The 13,550-nt window shown below is 54.4% G+C and overlaps 2 protein-coding genes across 3 annotated transcripts; both read right to left on the reverse strand.

Annotated features, from left to right (window-relative positions):
* Positions 1-233: 233 nt before the first annotated feature.
* Foxs1 (forkhead box S1) lies at positions 234-3,363 on the reverse strand. The gene has a single exon (XM_027945272.2). It carries the CDS (start codon positions 1,475-1,477, stop codon positions 473-475), a length of 1,005 nt encoding a protein of 334 aa, XP_027801073.2. The 5' UTR covers positions 1,478-3,363; the 3' UTR covers positions 234-472.
* A 94-nt stretch (positions 3,364-3,457) lies between these two features.
* LOC114100424 (interferon regulatory factor 4-like) lies at positions 3,458-12,514 on the reverse strand. Of its 2 annotated transcripts, XM_071608827.1 has the most exons (8): positions 12,174-12,512; positions 8,091-8,280; positions 7,403-7,500; positions 6,627-6,738; positions 6,449-6,514; positions 5,336-5,710; positions 4,603-4,721; positions 3,458-4,402 (listed from the first exon to the last, which is right to left on the reverse strand). In XM_071608827.1, the coding sequence occupies exons 1-8, from the start codon at positions 12,402-12,404 to the stop codon at positions 4,259-4,261; spliced, it is 1,335 nt and encodes a 444-aa protein (XP_071464928.1). In that variant the 5' UTR covers positions 12,405-12,512; the 3' UTR covers positions 3,458-4,258. The 2 variants fall into 2 exon arrangements, with proteins under 2 accessions (XP_071464928.1, XP_071464929.1); XM_071608828.1 differs by lacking the exons at positions 6,627-6,738; positions 7,403-7,500 and having other exon boundaries at positions 12,174-12,514.
* Between the last annotated feature and the right edge of the window lie 1,036 nt (positions 12,515-13,550).

A 13,550-nucleotide genomic window follows, 5' to 3' on the forward strand; every position in this document is an offset into this window, starting at 1 on the left:
TAGGCCAGCCCCGCCTCACGCCCTGCCTGGTGTCTCTTGGTTGAGTCCCTCCTGTGCCTGCCCTCATTCTCTGCTCCTGGGAAACTCCCCAAGAAAGTCCCCAGCAGGAGAAAGCCTCAAGTGAGGCATTTCCATTAGGGGTCCCCAGCCCCTGTGGCACCACTCCACCGCCACACGTAGAACCCAGCATTCCGGCCCTCACCCCAACTACCCAGCAAGCTGCCCCTCTTCATCATACTGGTTTTATTGGGCCCAAGAGCCACAGAACAAATCCCAAGGACCCCGGCCCCCTCACCCCCAATTTCTCCAGGGGCCCCCAGGGCCCAGCTGAACGCCGCTGCTCCAGTCCTGGCTTCCCGTCCAGGTTGTGCTTGGCCGGCCGGGGCTTGGTCCTTTGAGAACTCTCCAGGTCCTAGAGCCAGGCTCAGCCTGGCACTGGTTTGGCAGAGGCCCTACAGAGGTGAGGCTGCTGTCACTCAAAGAAGAACATTCCTGGTGTCCGGTATAGGCAGGGGGGCAGCCCCAGTGGGTAGCTGGAGCCTCCCTGGACAGGGAAGCCTCCTGCGACCCAGGGTTCCTTGGGGTCAGCTGGCAGGGGCAGTGGAGCCCGGAGTGAGGCTGGCGGGGTGGGGGGTGCCGGGGAGGGCGCTGCAGAGGCCAGCAGGTGCTCCAGGCCCGGGTCGGCGCCCATGCAGAAATTGAGGGCTTGCAGTCGGCACTGGTAGCCGCTCCCAACGGCTGCCTCGGGGGTCAGGACGGGCGTGGGGGCTTTGCTAAAGCCCTCGGCCTCAGAGAAGTTGGCAGGAAAGCCAAACGCTGGGCACGGGGAGGGTGAAGTGACCACTGGGAGCTCCCCTGGGCCTGCAGGCTTGGGTGTGGACATCTCCTTGGGCTCCACGGGCAGCCGAGGCCTGGTGACATCAGCAGTTGCTGGGCACGTGCTGTCTGGCAAGGTCCCCACCAGACCCCCAAAGCTTAGGCCCTTGGGATCTGGCAGCTCTGGTGGGAATGGGCACTGCCTGCTGGTCGTGGTGTGGGTGACTCCGGGGTCCTGGCTGGTGGCCCTGACGGGTCCCCGGCGTGCCTTGACAGGGCTCCTGGTGCCCTCTGCACCTGCCCGACGGGTGAAGCGGCGGCGGCGACGGAGGAAGCTGCCGTGCTGGAACATGTCATGGCAGTCGGGGTCCAGGGTCCAGTAGCTGCCCTTGCCTGGCTTGCGGTCATCGCGGGGCACCTTGACAAAGCACTCGTTGAGAGACAGGTTGTGGCGGATGCTGTTCTGCCAGCCGGGCCGGTTGTGACGGTAGAAGGCAAAGCGGCCCATGATGTAGCGGTAGATGCCACTGAGCGTGGCCCTCTGCCCCGGTGAGCTCTGGATGGCCATGGCGATCAGGGCAATATAGCTGTAGGGGGGCTTGGTGGGCTCGGTGGCCGGGGCCAAGGGCCCAGGCGGTGGTGGTGGCGGCGGCTGCTGCATGCTGGCCAGGCTGGCCGGGTTGGTGGCTGCAGAGACCACAGAGGCCAGGCACGGCCTCCAGGGCTCGCGTCGGGAGCAGCCTGTGCGGGCTGGTTAAAAGGCCCACTGGCCCAGCCTCCCGGCCTGGGAAGGCAAAAAGGGGTGGGCCCAGCAGCCTACCGGGCCCTCCTCCCTCACCGCCCCCTGCAAGCCCCAGGAGGGGCCGGCAGGAGAGGCCTGTGAGCAGCTGCCAGGGGTGAGGAGGTGGGAGGGAAGGGACGGAGACCCTCAGCCCACATGTGCTGGGTGGTAGCAGCTAGGGAGGGACAGGATGTGAGATGGAGCGAGACAGAGAAAAAGAGAGAGTGGCAGAAACAGAGAAGCAGAGAGAGGGAGAGAGGGGGAGAGAGAAGCAGGCAGAGATGGAGGTACAGACAGACAAAATGCACAGACACACCTCCAGGGAGAGACCCGGGCTACACAGAGGCAAGTGGCCAACAGGGTGGGTTGGAATCAGCCAGACACCAAGAGAAACGAAGAGACCCTCAGAGACAGAGAGGAAGCAGGGACTACAGTGACAGGTAGAGATGCCAGGTGGGGTAGGGTGTGCGCTGCTAAGACCACCAGAGACAGGTAGAGTGTGACAGAGAGAAGCCACAGGTCCCCACCGCTGGTCCAGCTTCTCCTCTCCTCCTCTATCACCTCCTTCCCGCCACCCAGAGCCCCGGAGGCCACACATACCCTGTCCGCCAGCCCCGGGGGAGGGTGCCCAGCAGAGGCAGAGCCCAGTTCTGTGAGCCCTGGCGCCCTCTAGTGCCAGGTGTGGGGAGGACAGACATTTGAGCAGAGAGATCCTCCCAGGAGGCCTCAGGAAAATGCTGGTCAAACCTCAGTTTCTCCATCTCTAAAACGGAGCTGGCAACTTTTCAGCAATCCGGGCCACAGTGAGGGGTCATCAGGCTCTCTTACACAGAAGGCAGCACCAAGGCACCCCAGCTGCAGCCTCTAGCTGGGGTCCAGGAGGACAGACACCATTCAGGCCCAGAGGACAGCTCTTCTGAGGATGGGTCAGTATCCTCCCTCTTGCCCACTGCCAAGACAGTGGTCACCTACTCTGTGTCAGGCCAGCTCACTCCCCTCACTATGTTTACTCCTTGGACCAACTCTGATCTGGAGGTCTTCATAGCTTATTTTGAATAGAAGAGGGATCTAAGGCTCAGAGAAGTTAAGTGACTTTTCTGAGGTTACGCAGTTAGTGAATGATAATACTAGGATTTGAATTCAGGATTCTTTAACTCCTTAACACTACCCCTTCTGAGAGGGCTGCCTCTCCTGAGATTAGGGGACAGTCACAGGAATATAGGCTGTGAACCCCAAGACAGTAGGGATTGTGCTATTTTTGCTCTATCCCTAGTATTCAGCACTGGACACTGGAAAGAGGCCTGGAACAGAATAGGTGTTCAAAAAAATGTCTATTGAGGGGCTGTAGCTCAGTGGTATGTGCTTGCCTAGCATGCGTGAGGCACTGGGTTTGATTCTCAGCATGACATATAATCAACAACTAAAAAAAAGACAGAGAAAACTAAAAAGAAAAGAAAAAAAAAGAAAAAGTCTGTTTAGTGACTGAAAAACCAGCAACAATTGACTTTTTTTTTTTTTTTAATACCAGGGATTGAACCCAGGGGTATTTAACCACTGAACCACATTCCCAGCTGTTTTAATATTTTATTTTGAGACAGGGTCTCACTGAGTTGCTTAGGGCCTTGCTAAATTGTTGAAGCTGACCTTGAACTCATGATCCTTCTGCCTCAGCCTCCCAAGCTGCTGAGATTATAGGCATGCACCACTGTGCCAGCTATTAATTGACTTTTGTCCTTGTTAAATCTTACAGTTTTATTCCCATGAAAGTAACTTACTGGCTGGGGGTTTAGCTCTGATACGGTCCATTCTTAGCATGTATGAGGCTCTGGGCAAAATCCGAAGCAACACACACACAGGCACTTATTAATGCATCACTAAAAGATTTATTATGTTGGCATCTGTAAGAGGATTCCTATAAATAAAGTCAGAAATCAGAAAAGGAAGAAAAATGTTGCTTTACCCATGAGGCGGGGGGATTTAACATCGAGGTTAAGTCTTCCAGTTGGGAATCCTCCCAGTCCTCTCCACGACTCACAGTTTGTGAAGATGAGTGGGGCTGGGGGAGGGACTGGATTGCCACTGTGGCCTCTGCCTTAGGGTTATGTTTGGGATCCTGCCTCACTCTCTAAAGACTGTGCTGGTGGTTCAGTGGTTAGCATCTGAAACCCAGGGTTCAAATCCTCTGTTTCGGGATTCCCCCTCATTGTCCCTCAGATAAAGGAATGAGACTAGCAGCAGTTGGGAGGAAGGATCTGGAAGCCCAGAGTCCCTCAGAGGCCAAGCAACTGCTACTGGTTGTTCCCACTCTGAACCACCCTGAGGTCAACTAGGCTTTAAGCAAATGAACCCAATGGCACCATAAGACTAGCTCTAAGCAGCTGTTGACGCGTTGGACTTTCAACAGGCGATTTAGTCCTATTTCTAACCCCATTACTGTTTTTCCTGGGGCCTCAAGGTCGAATTCTATTTCCGGCTGATGCTCCGCGCCCAGCAGCCGGGCCTCCGCCCCGCTGGGCGTTCCAGGATCCATTCCCTTCAGGGAGAGTTAAGGCCACCATCGCCTAAGCTGTCCGCTATCAGGGCAATAGGTGGGGGAGGCCCCAAGTCCACTGGTTCAGTGAGGGCAGGGTTGGGGTGTCTCACCCCGTGGTGGGGCTTCCTTTAGTGTGTGGGAGAGGGAGAAGCATCCCGACTAGGGTTGACTGTCAAAGGCCATCCGGGAATGCCCTGCTGGGGTCCCCGCGGGGTGCCAGGGCGAAGGCGCCTGGCATGCAGAAGCAGATCACGGGCGAAGAACGGCTCCACCTGTGGGGACCGGAGGCAGTCAACTCTCTGTTTCCATGGGAAGTCACAGCCCTAGTGACAGCCTTGTCCCCACACCCATATATATATATATATATATATCAGAGGGCCATACAGGTCTGGGTGGGGTGGGGCTGGGTATGGAGAGGGACAGGAGGGCCTGGAGGGTGTGGTTCTTCCCTGGGATGGAGGGAGTGACTCACGTGAGCCATGACAAGCCTCTCCTCCGGCTGGTCTGGGGGACCCGGATACTCCTCGCCAAAGCACAGGCGGATCTGGTATTCCGGCTCGGGACGTCCATCCTGCAGGTGGGCGTGCAGCTCTGCAAGCACCAGGACTGTGGGGCTGGGACTGTGGCTGGCCGAGCAGGCGTCCCACCCGGTGCCCACCTTGTGCTTGTATCCTGAGCCCAGGTTCTGTAAGCTCACATCCCCATTGGGTGCCCATGTCCTAGGCCAGCTTTTTTGTGCCTGTGCTATGTCCCACATCTGCACCCACTTTCTGCGTTCATGTCTCTTCCCTGGTGTCCCTATGCCCACTCTCAGGTCTTTAGGCCTACTCCATGCTTATTGTTATTCACCTATGTCTGCCCAGTGCTCTGATGCCCACCCCATGCCCCGCGCTCTTATGCCAATAAACGTACCTGAGTCCTAGGCTTATGTCACAGATCTAAGGGCCTCAGTATGCCGGCGCCTACGCCCCTTATAGACCTAGATAGGGATCTGTGGCCAGCCCTCTTGATGTCCATATTCTTTCCCATCCCTGGCGCTTCTGAGCTGTGTGACCTTTGTTTCGATGCTCACCCCAAGCCCAGGACGCTTGGGCCCAGATCCGGCATCCTCCTCTCGGATGCCCACTCTCCTTTGGCTACCGCGTGACCACGCCCCCGGCCCAGCCCTCTGTCCCGCGTCCAGGGCGGAGCTACAGCGCGCTTACCTTCGAGGAAGCGGCGCGTGTCGAGCAGCTGGCAGGTGTGCTCGCGCTCCAGCTTGTTGGGCTGCGCGCGGTGCGGGGCTAGCTGGCCGCGCCAGTACACGCGGCCCTGGCACAGACGCTTGGCGAACACGCCCTCGGGCGCCACCCACAGCAGCACGCCGCGCTCGAGGTGCGGCAGCAGGCGCCGCAGCACGCGGGCGCCCGGCGGCGGCTCGGGGAAGTGAACCTGCGCCAAGCGTGCGGGCGGCCCCAGCAGGCGCTGCGCGGCGGCGGAGGCGGCTGTCCCGGGGCTCAGATGGCAGCCCTCCGCGGTGCGCGCGGTGGCTTCGCGCACCAGCGCCGGACCATAGAAAAGACGCACGTGCAGCCAGTAATCTGCGGGCACCAGGGAGAGGGCGCGGGCGGAGCGTTGGCAGGCCACCTCTTCCCCTGCCACCAGCCTACACAGCCGGGCGGCGCACCGGGAGGTCCTTCTGGCTCCCACTTCGGGAATTTGTCACTCCCTCCCAATCAGTCACAATAATATTCTAGCAGTGGTGATAGTAAAATGATAGCTTCCAGTGGAGACGAACCGGTAGTCGAGCTCTGTGGTTAAAGCACAGGGTCTGGGACCGCCTGTACAGGAGGGTATGGCCTTGAGGCTCTCCTAGCCCAGATCTCGGGATTCTAGGATCTCCCAGCAAAGATTTAATACTGGTTGAAATAATAACAGCAACGGCAATAACACAGCGGTAGGAGGAGCAGCAGTACAGTTCAATATGAGTTCGGGCTGCGGGCTCTGCAGCCCTTGGATTCGATTCTCCCACTGCCCCTTAGGAGCTGTGTGACCTTTTAGTAACTAGCTGTGTGACCTTGAGCAAGGTCGAGCGTCTGCATATGTAAAATGGGGACAATGGCAGCCTCTATATTGCAGGTCTATAGGGAGAACTTAGAAAGACGCCTGACACAAACTTAAGTCCTTGAATGCTAGGCATTGTGGCTGTTTGGGGAGTCCCGGTGGGGGAGGAGACACAGCTAGCTGGCCCTATCCCCAGACCTCCCCAGTTCTGCACACTGGTCAGAGGAGAGGATATTTATTTATTTATTTTAGGAGAGGGCCTTTAGATTCCTTACCAGGGCTGTTGAAGTCTTCACAGGGCACTGGGCTCCAGGGGTGTCCAAGGTCCTGTGCCTGGTACCCTGGGGAAGGAGGGGAGCAGTCAGACACAACCTCACCCTGACTTCCTGGACCTGGAGATCCAGGGGGAGGCCAGGGAGGAAGCTGGGGCGGGTGAGGAGACCCAGTCCTTACTGTGGTCAGCCAAAGGGTCTGGGAGGAGGGCGGCTGGTGGCAAGGAGCCCTCCTGGGCCAGCCTTGGGGGCTGCTCCTTGTCCTCATCCTCTGTGGCTAATCTGGAGCCATCCTGAGCATTGGAAGAAAGGGCTGGCCATGAAAGTAGAGAGGAGACCCAAGGCCCCAAGGTTGCTAGATTGATGCCACCTGGAGAGGGGGAGGTCTGGCAGACTGAAGGCCAGCTCTGGCTGATGGGAACTTTAGAGTTTCAGAACTCAAGACCCTCCCCACTCCAAAGAGCAGATAGGGGTGTTGGAGGTGATAGTATCAGAGCTGGGGAGAGAAGTGCTGGAGGTGAACATGGAGGTGAAGGAGCTAGAGATGAAGGAGATGGGGAGGTAGAGCCACAGAACAGGGGCTGATGGGGACGTTAAGGACACAGAAAGGGCCGGAGCTGACAGGGGAATGGGGACAGAGCAATGACCCATAGATGATGGGGAGAGGTGATGGGGAGGAGATAACAGAGGTGATCAGACAGAATGATGGAGATGGAGTGGGGGGGACAGTGGGCACACTAGAGGTGGGGAGGTCAAAGGGTGATGGGGCTGGGGCTGGTGGGGGAGGGGGGCCACAGGTACCAAGAAAGCAGAGCTGGTGGGGGGATGGGTGGGGTTCATGGAGGGATGAGGTGAATGATATTGCTGGAGATCACAGAGAGAGAGAAGGCCACGGGGTGGCTTCGCTGAGCAGTGACTGAGCCCACAAGTCTTCAGGGGCTCAAAGGCCACACTGACCTGATGTCCCCTGCAGGGAGGCCCAGTTGCTTCTCCAGGGGGTTGCTGTTGACTTGAGGGAGTGCCCTCTTTTGCAGGAGAAGCATGGACCTTGGAAACTGAATGGAGCAAGAACAGCTTGTTGTTCCCAGGGCCCCAAAAGGACCCCTCAATTAAGGTCACCCCAGTCAAGAGCACAGCAGCTCACTGCGGGACCTGCCCCTTTTCTTTCTCTCTTTCTTTTTTTTTTTTGGTAGTTGTAGATGGACAGCATGCCTTATTTTATTGGTTTATTTTTATGGAGTGCTGAGGATTGAACCCCATGCTTCACGTGTGCTAGGCAAGCGCTCTACCATCAAGCTACAGTCCCAGCCCCTGCTTCCCCCTTCTCTCTCTCTCTCTCTCTCTCTCTCTCTCTCTCTATATATATATATATATATATATATATATATATATATATATATATATATAAAAGCTGTTAATGGACTTTTATTTTTACTTATTTGTATGCGGTGCTGAGAATGGAACCGTGCCTCACCCATGCTAGGCAAGCGCTCCCGCTGAGCCACAACCCCAGCCCTTCCCCCTTTTCTAACAGGGAAACTGGGAGATCTAAACGCCTTCTAAATTCCCCAGAGTTCAAGCTCAACAGGTCCATCATTGCCCAGAGAGCCACCCTCGGCCACTACCCTTAGGGGCAGGGTGGTACCTGGGCGGGAGGTGTGGTCAGACACCAGCCGGTAGACCTTGTAGGGGTGGGAGGTGTCCAGCTGGCTGCGCTCGCGCACCTCGCGGAAGTCGATGCTCTTGTTGAGGGCACAGCGGAGCCTCGTCTTCCAGGTGGAGGGGTCTTCCTTGTCAGTACCCTCCAAGTGCTTGCCCTTGTACACAGCCCAGGCCTGAAGGAGAGCAGGGCGGGGGCACTTGGGGGGCCGTGCGGAGGGATGAGAGACTGTCCTGGCTCTGAATCCTTCTCTGGGGCTCTCCCTTTCCCCCTCCCATAGTCTTTGGGTTCCTACTATATTCTAGCAAGAGCTGTGGATTTGATGGGAAGCAAGACATATGAGCCTGGGTCTCAAGGAACTCAATCCTGTCAGAGGGCAGCTGTGATCAGCTGATCAGAAATCGTCATGTCCCAAATTATGGATTGTGATAAATAACAATAAATAAATAAAGTGATGGCATATCAATAATGGCAATGGTTTGCTATCCGGATCATCATGAAACTAAGTCCCTACCTGTTGCCACCAACAAAGTGGACTCCAGATAATTTAAAAAAACATGGGTAGGAGATAAAACTATAAGATTAATAGACAATAAAACAGGAGAAATCTTCCAGAGGCAGAGAACATCTCTTTTTAAAATATTAACAAATCTTTATTACAAGTATATGAGTCCATTGTAGAACCATGGAATTATTGAATTAAGTGGACTTTAAGAATTAATCTTCCTTCCTTTTATAAAAGGGAATTTAGATCCAAAAGATTAAATGAGTCACATTATATAAATACTAATAATGTAAATAAACTTGGTTCTAATTAGCCTCCTACTTTTCAGATGAGAGAGTATTTTTTTAGCTTGCTTTATTTATTTATTTATTTATATGTGAAACTGAGGATCAAACCCAGTGCCTCTCACATGTTAGGCAAGCTCTCCACCATTGGGGCTACAGCCCCAGCCCCCAGATGAGAGATTCTTGAGGCAAAATATGGAACCAGAGACATCAGTTTGCATTATATCTGCTGCATTCTTCTCTGTTACTCTTTTATTGTACGCCTATCTTTGAACTAAGGATATTGAGATGAGACAGTCCAGAGAGCATATCAAAAGCAAAACTTAATAGGCATGAAGCCAGGCATGGTGATGCACACCTGTAATCTCAGTGACTCATGAGGCTGAGGCAGGGTGAGGGCAAGTTGAGACCAGCCTCAGCAACTTAGCAAGACCCTGTTTCAAAATACAAAATACAAAGGGCTGAGGATGTAGTTCAGGGATAGAGCACCCCTGGGTTCAATGCCCAGCACGAAAACAAAAATAATAGACACCAATGGCAAAAACAGTGCAATGTCTGACATCAGCAAGGGGTTGGGCATGTATGCCTCAGCGCAGATTCTTGTTATGTAAGTTAGTTATGTTCTGTTAAGTCTTCACAAACACTGAATTAGCCAATATGACACCATTATTAGCTTATCTAACATGAATTTTCTCTCTAAGGCACACACATGGGGAAATACAGGGCTAAGTTTCTGCAATTCTCTGGTCACAACATTTTCTTCGACTGACCAGTCCATAACATTGTTTAATGTGTTTCTGTTGAAGGACACTCTTTAATATACACTGGATTCATTAACATTCAACTCATGGCCAAGAGCACTATCGCTCATGCTTGAACAATGCTTATCTAACATGAATTTTCTCTCTAAGGCACATGGTGGCCTTTTGCACTAGGGAACACTAGACAGCGCTTCAGCATTATGCTTGGGGGTCATTCTAAATAGGAACATCACTCACAAAATATTAAACATATGGCACTACATAGACTATGGAAGGGACAATGTTCACCGTGTGGGAACTGAAGACAGAAGGCAGTGCTCTCAGCTTCAGATGTCCCCACTGGGCAACTGACATTTTGGTCATTCTGTGCATATCTATGAATGGTTGCAAAAGTGCCTCAAGTATTGATTTGGGGAATACAAATACATTTTGGCAAGCAGGAGAATTTGCAAATATGGAATTCATATTTGACTGTATGTGCTGGGGGAAAGGGGAGAGGAATTAAGGAAGAAGACACGGGTTGAAGAGAGATTATGAATGTCCTTGAAGGCCAAGCTTTATCCCATGGGTACAGGGCACCAGAAGTCACATATTGTTGGGGCCACGGAGTCACATATGTATATTAGTGGTGGGTTGAGGGATAGGGAGGGCCAGCCCCCAGAATCCCCCTCTTTTGAACTACAGTGAATAAAGCTTAAGGGATAAGCCATGCATCTACCTGTTCAACACTTATTGAGCACCTACTTACTGTATGCCAGGCACTGTGCAGCTCATAGTCTGCTGTAAGGAGACAGTCATCTCAGGCAGGAAAACTCATGGGGAACTCATACTGGCTCCCATGGGGATGACTTGGGAGACCACTGAGTTGGTGCTTAATAAATGCATTAAATTAATGAGTGCACCAGGGAAGACTCTCTTGAGGAAGAGATGTTTGAGCTGAGGCTGACGGGAGCTGGCCAGGCAAGGGGGAAGAGGGAACAGCATGTACAAAGTCCTAAGGCAACACACAAAGTATTTAGAAAGTGAAAGAACCCAAGCTAGGGAGGGAAGGGAGTGGCGAGAGAGGAGGCCCGGGAGGGGCAGTTCTGCAGGGTTTTGAGGCCAGGGTGAGGGGCAATAGGAGCCTTGGAAGGATTCTGAGGAGGACATCTTTGCACTTAGAAAGGACTGAGGGGATGGCTGAGGGCGGGGGGGGGTGGGGGGTGGGGGAGGGGGGAGCTCAGGGAGGTCACTGCAGTTGTCCTGGGAGAGAGGGTAGAAATGGGTTTAAGATATTTTGCAGGAAGAGCCAGCAGGCCTCGCTAATTGGATACTATGAGGTTGGAAGTTGCAGAGCAGCTAGGGTTCAGGTGCCCAGGTGGCAGAATTTTGTGGGGGGTGAGCTGACAAGTGTGGTACAGTCATAGGCAGAATCTGAGGGGCCTGGGGGCCACCCAGGAGACAGCATCTGGGAGACTGCAAGATCAGCAGGCTTGAGGCTCGGAGGGGAGGCCTGGAGCCTCCATGCTGAGGCTGAGGAGGGAGATCCAGAGGGAGTGCTGGGAGCCCCCACAGAGGAGGGGAGGAAATATGAGGCTGAGCAACAGGGGCCTGGGAGGTGGGAGGAAAATGGCAGCAGGGGTCGGGACAAGAGGGGTAGATTCTGGAATACAAGTGAGAGTGATTCTGGGAGAAGGGAGAGTCCACCAGGTGACAGAAGTCAAGGAGGTGAAGGCTGGGATGTATCTCAGGATTTGGCAACTAGAGACATTAGCAGGAGGGACAGAAAGCAGATGGGGGTGCTGGGGCATGGTGGGGGGACTAGGAAGGAGGAGATAAATGAAGAGAACATTGCATGTGCTTCTTGGTGTGAAGGGAGAGGTGAAGCTAAAGAAGGAGGAGCTGGAGGTGACCTGGGTGTTTGGAGTGGTGACAATGGCCTGGTGTGCAGTTGGTTACTTATTGCTTGGGGAGAGATTTCAGAGTTTAAGTGTGCATGGAAAGGAGTCAACTTGGAGAAAGTTAAGGATGGCCAAGCGGAAGGAGTTCTTCCTGCAGGGGCCTTGAAAAGGTCCAATATTGGGAGCACGGAGAAGGCTCCCAAGCTGCAGGGTCTGGTGGGTTTGGGTTTTTTTGTTTTAAATCTTATTTATTTATTTTTTTTTTGGTGGGGTTCTTTTTTTTTTTTTTTTTTTTTTTGTCTTTTTTGGAACTGGGGGTCGAACCCAGGGCTTTGGGAATGCAAGGCAGACGCTTTGCCACTGAGCTACATCCCAGCCCAAGGTCTGGTGGGTTTGGAATGAGAGGCATCTCATTGGGAGATGGGATGGGAGGAGATGGGGATGGTGTAGGTCCACCGCCAGCCTGACTGATTCTGTTTTAGGAGGTGTCTGAGGTTCTCCCATATGGAGGACACTACCCTTAGTTCTCCAGGCCAAGCGAGTGGCCCAAGGTCACAGAGCTCATGGGTTGGTCCGCTGCCACCGTGTGCTGCAAGAGCCGTCCCCCGGGCTGGGATCTGTAGGCTCCTGACCCTTACCCTGAAGAGCGCTGCGTCCTGCTGCGCCTGGTAGCCCTGCTTGGCTGCGTGCTTCCAGGGGATGCGGAAGAGGGTCTTGTCCGGGTCTTCCCAGCGCAACCCGGCGTAGAGTCCGCTCTCGATCTGTGCCACTAGCCAGTCGCGGAGACGCAGGGGACCCCCAGTTCTCAACACAGGTCCATTGCTGATTGGGACCCTCTCTTCCTCTTTCCGCCAGGGGCCGTTGGCCATCTGGAGCTCAGTGAAGTGAGGGCTGGATCCCGAGGCATAGAAGGGGACCCGCACAGGTTAAGGGATCACCGCGCCCCTGGATGGCGCGCGGAGCCCAAGGAAGTGAAAGTCTGAGCGAGGGTTTCGCTTTCTGTTACGTCCCCTCTCGCTTTCCTTTTGCCCCTCCCCGCGACAGATTGGCCCGAGGGCGATGGGCCTCACGTGGTGGCTGGAGAGAGGCGCCCCGGACTGCCAAGACCCAAGGAGCGCTCCGGTGGGTGGCCTGGGCTCTGGGTCTGGGAGGAAGGTGCTCGACTGCTACCCAGGGAACAAACCCTGCCCCACTCCTGCGCCCGTGGTCTGCTCTGCCTAGCCCCCCTGGACCCTTGTTGGTCTCTGATTTTCCTTCCTTCTGCCCGCCCTCCCTTCCTCCCTCCTTCTCTCTCTCCCTCTCTTCCCACGCCCCCCCCCCCTTGAGTGTCCCTAAATTGCCCAGGCTGGCCCCTGAACTCCTGGGCTTAAGGGATTCTCCTGGATCAACCTCCCCAGTGGCCGGGACCACACCTCCCCTGGCTTTCAGTCTCTTTTCAGAACCTGGACTGGCTAGGTTGGAAAGGCCAGTGCTTCTCAAACTGTTTCCTGTCCCTACTGGGAGGCAGTAACCGATTTCTGGTGCCCACTCCCGACCCCATTGGAGGAATCAGACTTTCTGGCCAGAAGCCCAGGAACCTGAATCTGAAGGAAGGATTCTGATGCAGGTGGCCCAGAGACCACAGTTCTTTCTTCAGATATTGAGAATCCCCATTTACCCACTGCTCACTGTGGTGCTGCGCCTGAACCCTTCCCTATGGTGCCTACATTGGTTCTCACGAGAGCACAGGAGACAAGTCTAATTGCTTATTTTGTGGTGCTGGGGGTTGAACCTGGGGTCTCAAACAAGCTAGGCAAGCCGTCTACCACTGAGCTTCAACCCAGCCTCATTACCTATTTTAACATGAAGACCACCAAGGCTCAGAAAGTTTGAAGCCCTGTAACAAAGTCCCAGAGCTTGGTGGGAGAGTCAGCATTCAAAGCTGACTGGGGAGAGTCCAGAGACCTAAATGGTGCTGCAGCCTACCTCCTGGCAGCTATACTTGGGATTTATGGATTCCTGGTGAGGTCTGTGAT

Source organism: Marmota flaviventris, chromosome 2 (assembly GCF_047511675.1).
Source record: "Marmota flaviventris isolate mMarFla1 chromosome 2, mMarFla1.hap1, whole genome shotgun sequence".
Classification (NCBI taxonomy): domain Eukaryota; kingdom Metazoa; phylum Chordata; class Mammalia; order Rodentia; family Sciuridae; genus Marmota; species Marmota flaviventris.

Excerpts from the sequence above, each read along its gene's own strand:
- LOC114100424 (XM_071608827.1), bottom strand. The coding sequence starts at position 12,404 with ATGGCCAACGGCCCCTGGCGGAAAGAGGAAGAGAGGGTCCCAATCAGC. Across the intron at positions 6,739-7,402 it reads CTCCCTGCAGGGGACATCAG|GATGGCTCCAGATTAGCCAC; the intron begins GTCAGTGTGGCC and ends TCCAATGCTCAG. Across the intron at positions 6,515-6,626 it reads AGACCCTTTGGCTGACCACA|GGTACCAGGCACAGGACCTT; the intron begins GTAAGGACTGGG and ends CTCCTTCCCCAG.
- Foxs1 (XM_027945272.2), bottom strand. The coding sequence starts at position 1,477 with ATGCAGCAGCCGCCGCCACCACCACCGCCTGGGCCCTTGGCCCCGGCC.